Source organism: Aphanomyces invadans (genome assembly GCF_000520115.1).
Source record: "Aphanomyces invadans strain NJM9701 unplaced genomic scaffold supercont1.21, whole genome shotgun sequence".
In the NCBI taxonomy this organism is placed as follows: domain Eukaryota; phylum Oomycota; class Saprolegniomycetes; order Saprolegniales; family Verrucalvaceae; genus Aphanomyces; species Aphanomyces invadans.
In genome coordinates, this window is record NW_008580166.1 from 318841 (window position 1) to 327529 (window position 8689).

General features: G+C 54.6%; 5 protein-coding genes across 5 annotated transcripts; 3 read left to right on the forward strand and 2 right to left on the reverse strand.

The window, feature by feature from the left end:
- Nucleotides 1-14: 14 nt before the first annotated feature.
- Nucleotides 15-446, forward strand: H310_09416 (hypothetical protein; the record flags this gene model as incomplete). The annotated part of the gene is made up of 1 exon (XM_008875478.1): nt 15-446. The coding sequence occupies one exon, from the start codon at nt 15-17 to the stop codon at nt 444-446; it is 432 nt and encodes a 143-aa protein (XP_008873700.1).
- Nucleotides 447-1757: 1311 nt separating this feature from the next.
- Nucleotides 1758-3585, forward strand: H310_09417 (hypothetical protein). Its single transcript, XM_008875479.1, has one exon. It carries the CDS (start codon nt 1827-1829, stop codon nt 3417-3419), a length of 1593 nt encoding a protein of 530 aa, XP_008873701.1. The 5' UTR covers nt 1758-1826; the 3' UTR covers nt 3420-3585.
- A 723-nt stretch (nt 3586-4308) lies between these two features.
- H310_09418 (hypothetical protein) lies at nt 4309-5139 on the forward strand. Its single transcript, XM_008875480.1, has 2 exons — nt 4309-4613; nt 4682-5139. The coding sequence occupies exons 1-2, from the start codon at nt 4378-4380 to the stop codon at nt 5010-5012; spliced, it is 567 nt and encodes a 188-aa protein (XP_008873702.1). The 5' UTR covers nt 4309-4377; the 3' UTR covers nt 5013-5139.
- On the reverse strand, nt 5069-6010 carry H310_09419 (hypothetical protein). The gene is made up of 3 exons (XM_008875481.1): nt 5621-6010; nt 5489-5563; nt 5069-5440 (listed from the first exon to the last, which is right to left on the reverse strand). Exons 1-3 carry the CDS (start codon nt 5954-5956, stop codon nt 5177-5179), a joined length of 675 nt encoding a protein of 224 aa, XP_008873703.1. The 5' UTR covers nt 5957-6010; the 3' UTR covers nt 5069-5176.
- A 298-nt stretch (nt 6011-6308) lies between these two features.
- H310_09420 (hypothetical protein) lies at nt 6309-8203 on the reverse strand (the record flags this gene model as incomplete). Its single annotated transcript, XM_008875482.1, has 1 exon — nt 6309-8203. One exon carries the CDS (start codon nt 8201-8203, stop codon nt 6320-6322), a length of 1884 nt encoding a protein of 627 aa, XP_008873704.1. The 3' UTR covers nt 6309-6319.
- Between the last annotated feature and the right edge of the window lie 486 nt (nt 8204-8689).

An 8689-nucleotide genomic window follows, 5' to 3' on the forward strand; every position in this document is an offset into this window, starting at 1 on the left:
TGGCTGTGCAAAAAATGCACAACTTTACGCTCACACACACGCTCAGTGCCATCGAGGACACTGCGACGACGGACCTTGCGGCTGCCTATGACGTGCCCACCCTCGAGCGCGTCGAGCGTAAGGTGACCTTTTCTCGTGTCGGCGCGGGTCAAGTCTCCATCCAAGACACTGTCGAGATGAAACCCGGCGCTTCGGTGGATTTTGAATCGGTGTTCACACCGCTTGGGACGTGGACACCAACAGGGGCCGCCAGCGGCCTCGTCACGTCCAACACTGGCGTGACCGTTAACGTGTGCATCACCGCGTCGGCTCTATTTACGATCGACGCTAGAGTGCTCACAAGCTACAACGTGACATGGACTCGGGTCGGAGTCAAAGTCGTGTCGACCAAGCGGTCCGAGAAGGTTAAGATCACGGTACTTCCAGGGTCGACGGCTTGTCCATAGAGAACGATCGAGCTTGAACGAGGGACGGAGTCCGGATTGAAAAGAAGGAACTATTCAATTCATGGCATGTGGGGGGCATTTCTAGCATGGTGCCACTAATGGATTCGTCTTGCACTGGCAGCAGCACGAGTTGTTCAATGGGAAATAGTACGTAGCCGTCTTCGCAGTTGCATCGATGCTGCGTTTTCGTCCAGCATGTGGGTGACAAATACGCTTCTAGAACCAACGTCGATTGGAACGAGTAGACTGGCCAGCTCACTGTGAACGATTCGCCCGCAGGGTCGGGAGGTTGGCAGCAATGTAGCTGAAGTCACGAGGTCGTCTGCACAGTACGAGCTCAAATGAACCGGATCACTCGCGCCCGTCGCCAAGCCACATCCTTGACAAAGGAAGAGGTTCATCCGTGCGGAAAGAAGTGTCGGCATGTATGTCCGTTGAACGCCGTCCGCGCTGGAACCATCAAGTACGGGCTATCGTCGCCGCCGTTCTGTTGCACCGAACTAAGACATGCACAGGTTGTAGCACTGGACATGGTCCACGTCGTCATGTCCGCGACGCCGCATGCGACTTATGGGATTCGTGGGAAGACGTGGCGACCGCACAGGATAAACACATCCCATCCGCAAATACCGTCCTATTCCTCCAGAGCGGCGTCGTTTAGACGGAGCCAATGTATCGACCCGCTTGACGTTGTTGGACTCGGCGCGACACTTTTTCCCGACCAGATCGAGACAAGTTCCACTCGTTCGACGATAGGGCCAGGGTTGCCTCGTTTCATGTGCCGCCGTCCATCGATTGGTCAGGCTCGTCACATGGGCCACTCGTCCCAGCATCCAGGTGCTGGAAACAGGACCGGGCCATATCCGCGGGGCGGTCGGAAACCGGCTCATGCTGCCGTCGCGACGACAGGACGCCAACGACGCGAGCGTGGGGTGGTGCCCAGTGCACCGTGTTGGATTCCCGACCGTCGCGTACCCCATGGATCGACGCAACTCGTGCGCTCGGAGCGCAACATGCCACACTCGTGGGCAACTTCCCGTGCGTGTATCTTTGGCCGTCTCAGACCAGCCCGTATCTGGGTGGGCAAAAAACCCGCCGTGGCTGCACGTCGGCCTGTGGGTGGTGTTTCAATGGGGCAAATGCATTTTTACGACAGGACGTATACAAACGCCAAGGTATTTTTTTTTATCCCAACAAGTGAAACCCATAAAGTCGGTACCGTCACGCCATCCAGATGGTATCCATGGATGCTCCATCAAGACGACGGCTGTTACCGCCGCCGCCGCAGGTGTTGGCAACCAAAAGTGCCGTCTTTATCCTACACAGGAGGACGGCGCGTGATCGTTGTCACTTCTCAATTGCCGTTGTGCAGGCTACACCATGAGCAAGAACACGGAAAAGTCGCTGCTCCTCAAGCCGACGGACGTGACCCCGATCCGTCAAGAGCTTCGCGAGCTCGCGTCGATGGCTGTTCAATTGTCGCTCCGTCAAATGGTCCGCCAGGTTATGACGATCACCGACGCTGCGTTCCAAGGCCACATCGGGACCAAGCAGTTGGCCGGTGTCGCATTGGCCGGCATGTGGATGGGTGTCCCGTCTGCCTTTATTCAGTTTGCCATCGGGGCCATCTCGACGCTGTGTTCGCAGGCGTATGGCGCCGGCAACAACCAACTTGTCGGCGTGTGGCTCCAGACTGCAATCGTGTTTGCCGTCGCGGGCGCGATCCCCGTGATGATCTGGTACATGTTTGTCGGCGACATGATTGCGTTCACGATGGACGACGCGGAAACAGTCGAGTACGGGAGCCAATTCGCGCGTGTGATGGCGCTGGGCCTCATCCCACAATATACCTACGGCGCGCTAACAACGTACTTTGCCACGCAAGGCGTGATCATGCCCGCGACGCTGTGCAGTTGCTTCACGATGGTCCTCAACATCGTGTTCAACCAAGTGTTTATCTACGGCGCGTACGGATGGGGCGGCTTCGGCTTCATCGGGTCACCGTTGGCCACCGTTGCCAGTACGTTCGTGCAGCTGGTGCTCTTTGTCCTGTACACGGTCGTGATTAAGGGCTACCACAAGAACTACTGGGGAGGCTGGACATGGGACTGTATCAAGAAGGAGCGCGTCCAAATCTTCCTTGCTCTCGCGATTCCCATGGGCGCGTCGTCGGTTGTCGACTGGGCGTCGGCGTCCGTCGCGGGTGCGTTTTCCGGCTACCTCGGCCCCAACATTGCTGCTTCGAATGCTGTCATGAACGGTCTCTTTGGCGTTGTCAACTCGTGCGTGAGTGGATTCTCCGGTGCGACGCAGATCCGCATGTCGCGTTACCTCGGCAAGGGGAGCGCGGAAAGCGCCAAGCGCGTGTTGTACATGGGCGTGTCCATCGTCATGGGGTGCTCGGTCGCCCTCCTCTTTGTTGTGTTCCCGTTCCGTCGCACGCTGTTTGGGATCTGGAGTAGCGACCCGGTCATTGTCGAAATGTGCTCGGACACGATTGTCGTGTTTGTTGTGTGTATCTTGGTCGCGTTTATGCGCTTCCTTCTCACGGCGTGCATGAACGCGCTGTCCAAGGCCGACTTGAACCTCCTCGCCAACAACATTGCGTCGTGGTGTGTATATGTCCCCCTCAGCTACGTCTTGCCGATCACGCTCAAGTGGGGCCTCGACGGGTTCTGGATTGCCGACACCCTCGGGGAATTTATCAAGGCCGTGATTCTCATCTGGGGCGTCTTCCGAGTCGACTGGAACGTGGCTGCCAAGGAAGCGCAGAATGCCGCCGAAGCTGGTGACGTCGAAGCCGACGAAGAGCAGGAACTGAACCAAATGAAGAACGAAGCGCTCATCACCCCCACGGGCCTCAAGAGTCCTGCCAGCACCCTTGGCATGACTCCCGGTCGCACCCCCACCGCGATCCGTCGCTCGCTCAACGCCACCCCCAAGACCAAGCGAACCGCAAGCTTGCATGTGTGAACGTCGAATGAAACGACGTTGAAATTGTCAAAGAGTTTGTTGAGTACTACATCATATCTACCACCAGACAAAGCAGTGCCTTGCCGGGTGAGGATAAAACAAACATCTAATTCCACGATCGTCGCGAAGTGTACATCGTGAGCAAGTGAAGCCAATACTGTTTTGTGAATGGTGCTGGTGAGTGCACACGAAGGATTTGATTGACCTGACGAAGCAGGGTGTCGACGAGGAAGTTGGAATAGGCCAACACGCCACAACCACCTCATGATCCGCTCAGAGCACCTTGCACATAGCCTAAGCAAAGGATGTGCGCCATCCGTTTGAGATTCAATTCGAGCCGCACATCCAAGCGATGCAAGATTGCAGCACATCAACCAAGCACCGCAACAACGGCTGGACACGCAATACCAGCCATGACACCGATACAGGCAGCAACGCAAACAGCTCAGACAAGCCTCGCGTGCTCACTGGGAGCGTGACCATCGAGGATGCGGCTTGCTTCATATGGCAGAGAGTGGGCAATGGTGAACACATTATTTCCATCTTCTCCCACTCGAAATTCAGAGACGTCCTACAGAACTGCGTCTGGCAGAATAAAATACATTTCTCGAAATAAAATTACTTCGACGTATGAAGCAATTTGAATTATATTATTTACTCTTCCAACCCAGTAGTACTGTAGTACAATATTGCATGCAGAGCCCAACACTCCCAACCGATGCACTTACAATCACATCGACAATACCAACATTCTACGATGAGATAGTACTCCGGAGTATTCTATTTTCCAAAAGTAACAAGTATTTAATCCAGAAAGAACAATTTTTTCATTTTTCTACTATCCGGATACGAATACGACTCTTATCCGTATAAAACACACTCTCCCACAGGAACACACACGGTTCAGCAGAGCCGTCCCATTCGAGGAAACCTTCCCCTCCGCTAAAGCAGCGCCGTGATGGCGTCCATGACTGTGTCTCCGCACTCTACACGAGAGTCCTTGAAGCGAACGCGCATGGTGGCGTCTCCCATCGACTCGGGGTTCCCTGTAATTAACGAGGATGCGTCGGCGCGGCTCATCAAACGGCGCTGCATTCCACAGGACGTCCCCTGTGAGGACGACTTGCCCAAGTACACGCAGCGGCAATTCGAATACATCGAACAAGTGAAAATCTCGGACTTGAACCGACTAAGGTAAGCCATCTTGAGTTGGATAGATAGTTCGGTGTAATGTGTTGAATCCTCACGCCCTCGACATGTAGAACGGAGTGTGAACAGATTCTCCTGCGTAAAGACAAAGAGATGCAAGAGATGCGCATCGCGCTTGATCGACTCCGCGAAACATGCATGGGGCAAGCGAAGGAGTTTGAGAAAATTCAAGCGGAGAACAAGATTCTGCGGCGCGCTGTGACCATCCAAAACCAACAGAAGGAGGAAGCGACACAAGAGAATGCAGCGTTGAAGCAACTTGCTGTTCAAGCGGCGGATCACATCAAACGACTCGAACAGACCAACTACGCTCTACGCGTTCATCTGCACACCAGCAGCAATGATCATGGCACGTCCAGCCACTTCTCACCGGACGTGTACTAAACTGTTTGATTGCCCGCTGGTCCCATCATATTTGCGCCATCTCCACTACTTATGTATTTCGCCCTAGCTCCATTCTCTCTTTAACTATAACTCGCTCAATATTAACGAGATATGTCTTTATCGGCGGCGATGACAAAAAATGCTAGAATGGGGACGAAGTGCGCTCAAAAGCTGCTGCAGCAGTACGAACTGCTGGGCTTGCTCTGTATGGTCGCGGCATTCGCTGCCGTGGCGCGGAATACATCTTTCCGCGGCTCAGCCTTTTTCTCAAAAATGTCGCGATGCTGCAACACCGCTGCCACGAGCGCCTTGTTGGCCTCGTCGATGTTCTTGTTGTCCTTTGCAGAAGTGTCGAACCAACCTGCAAAGCCATGGGTTGCGCAAAAATCGTTCATGAACTCGTGGTCAATGTCACCCGCCAAGTCGGCCTAGACCAGTACTGATTTCGATGCTGCCAAAGTGGATGACGGATGTACCTTGTTTCCACAGAGAACCACAGGCAATGGTTTGCGGTTAGGTAGTTCGACTTTAGTATCGATTTCTTTCTTCCACTGCGGAGGACGACATGAGATCACCGCCCTGGAATGTTCATGTTCATGCCATCGTACCTTTAACACACTCTCAAACGTATCCTGGCGCGACAGATCGTAGACGACGAGGGCACCGAGGGCATCTTTGTAGTACACACGATTGAGTGCCCGAAAGTGTTCTTGCCCCGCAATATCCCACAACTGGAGGCGCAGCGTTGTGTTTTGCACCGTCACGGGCTTAAGGGCAAAGTCGACGCCGATGGTGGTCTTGTGGTGCTCCGAGAATACGTTGTGGACATACCTCTTGATGATGCTCGTTTTTCCAGTCGCAGCATCCCCCAACACCAGTACTTTGACTACAGCATCCTGTGCTGCCTCGACACGACCGCCGTTGGCGGTGGCTGGTGCGCTCATTTGTTCGAATTCCTCCCAAGCTCCAATTCCCTTCGGATCGCTTTTCCTTCTCGTTCGTTATCCGGACAACTGGCGACAGGTCATCTATGAGAACGTTGGTTTCACACTATTTCGTAGCGGATTACACACACTATTTTCCACATTTTGACTAGTACTACAGTAATGCGAGCACCACTCAAGCAATACTACTACTAGTACGAGGCATCAATATCCTAATCGATTTGGAATTGATTCGTCAGTACATTGAGCCCAATGAATGTACTAGTACTAATTGCGAAGTACTACAGTAGACTGGGGTGGTAATACAAGAACGCAAGGGCGTACCTACATACAGTACACTCAAACGCCAAGCACCCGTTTGAATTAACTCCGATTCTCGTCGTCTTCGTCTTCTGCGACGACCCGCACGTCAGCCACAACATGCACTTCGAACCAACTCGCCCACTGCTTCATCAGGACTTCCAAGTCATGCTTCCGTTTCTTGCCATTCACAACTAGCTGGATTCGCAAACGATGAATCACTTGGTTCCCTGGCACGGTCACGACCGACGCGTTGGTTTCGTTTGGTCGCAATGCACACAGCATCACCGAGTCTCCAACGTCGTTCTCGTACCAGACTTGCACGGACGAGAACGGGAGACTCTCCTCGTCGACTTCGACGGGGTACCCGCTGACGTGGTGGGGGGTCTTGACCACCAGCGACATCGCGTTCACGTTGAGCTCGACATTGCGAGCGACTTCAAACTGTGCTGTTTGCTGGTCGCGCAAAACAGTAGTCCAGATTTGGGCGGCGTCAACCGTCTCGACCCAAGCAGGAAGGGGATCGACGAACGGCCGCTTCGTGCACTTGAATCGGTGGCTCGACACGGCGACACCTCGGGCGTGCTGGTATAGCTCGTCGTCCGTGAGCAAGCACGCCGTCAAGCTCTGACTCAACTTGGCGTCGTTCAGGTTTGTTCCGATCAGCACGATTTCTTGCTTTCGGTCGCCGAAAGGTTCCTCAAAGTCGCTCTTGATCTGTTCCTTTTCGTCGTCGTTGGTCACGTCCCAGTCCTCTTCTGGGACCACACACCACCACGGTTGAATGGGCGCGATCGACAGCAGACGGCCGTGGTGGTTCCATTCAGCCATCGTGTCGTCGCGCCCGGCAATCCAGCAAAACCCCTTGGACCGCAAGATTTCCCCCTCGTCAAGCTTCTCGGTTGCGGCGGACGGTGCGTCGCTCATGTGGTCGAAGTGGCCATTTGACTTGAACCGGAACCGACGCGCCGCCCACTTGTGCAAGCGCTCGGGGTGAAATGGCCGCCGCGCGCGAAACACATATGACCCGATGCCGTATTCGTCCTTCTCGCTCATCCCAGTGCCTTGTCTCAGCGACTCCATCCACCCTGCCGAGTTTTTCGCTTGTTCTAAGTCAAACCGCTTCGTGTGGACGACGTCCTCGAGATCGATAACGCAATGAGTGGTTTCCACAACCTTTGCCGTCGGGTTGAGGGTCCGAACGAGTCGTAGGACGGCGGCGCGATCGGTCGCGGATTGCACAAGGTCCATCTTGTTCACAATAATAACGTTGGCAAACTCAACTTGGTCGATGAGCAGCTGACTGATCGGCTTGGCGCCCTCCGCTTGATCGTCCGTGGCTTCTGTGGGGAAGGCTTGATCGAAACGGCTCGTGGATTGTAGCATCGTGGGAAACTCCACCGCATCGAGCACAGTCACGCAAGTGTCGAGGACGGCCAAGTCCCACAGCATGTCGGTTCCTTCCCCGGCCAACTCGGCGGTCGCCGGATCAAACGTGAAGCTCTCGGCAACTTGAAGCGGCTCGGCAATGCCCGTCGATTCAATCACGAGGTAATCGAACGCGTGCAAGCGTTGCAACTTGGCGATTTCGCGGACGAGGTCCCCCCGCAAGGTGCAACAGATGCACCCGTTTTGCATCGACACAACTTCTTGCTTGGTCTGGACGAGGCCAGCGCCATTGTGGATGAATTTGGCGTCGATGTTAAGTTCCGCCATGTCGTTCACGATCACGGCAATGCGCAACTTGTGCGCGTTGGACTGTAAAATATGCTTGAGAAGCGTCGTCTTGCCAGCGCCGAGGAAACCAGATAGCAAGGTGACGGGAAGCCGCTTCACAGTGGCCTTGTCCTTGTTGACAGCGGCCCCCTTACTCTTGGAGTGTGTGCGGGCACCATGACGCTGCTCGTGCTCGCTAGTTGTGTGCTTGTGGGTGTTCAATGGAGCCATCGTTCAAATTTGAAAATGCACGCTGCAATCTTGCGGCCACGGTCGGCCCGACTCCGACGGCGGATGTGGCGACTACGTTCACTTGCTGTCATGATTGGCACAGCGCACCTTTGTCGGCTAAATCCTGCCAATAGGTACCTTGGCTCCCGTCGGATTTCTCCGACGGCGGTCCATGACGTGGACAACTGTCAACGAAAGGTGCGAAAGCTACACTCGGAAGGTTGCATTACCGAGAGTGCTTGCTAAAGCGGGGGGAGTCGTGGCTTGGGGGGGGCACCTCTCATGCATCATAGATGGTATTGTGATGTTAAAGTTATCGTCAGGAGCATTCCATCGTGCTGCCGGGGCACAAGTGAAATTTGGATGAACGACAAGCACCACGGAGGTATCCGACGGCGAAACTGAATGGCGCGCAGTGATTGGCTTAGCTGATATGGTCAAAGGGCGCTGACCAATCGAAATGCATAAACCTTTCGACCGATTCAA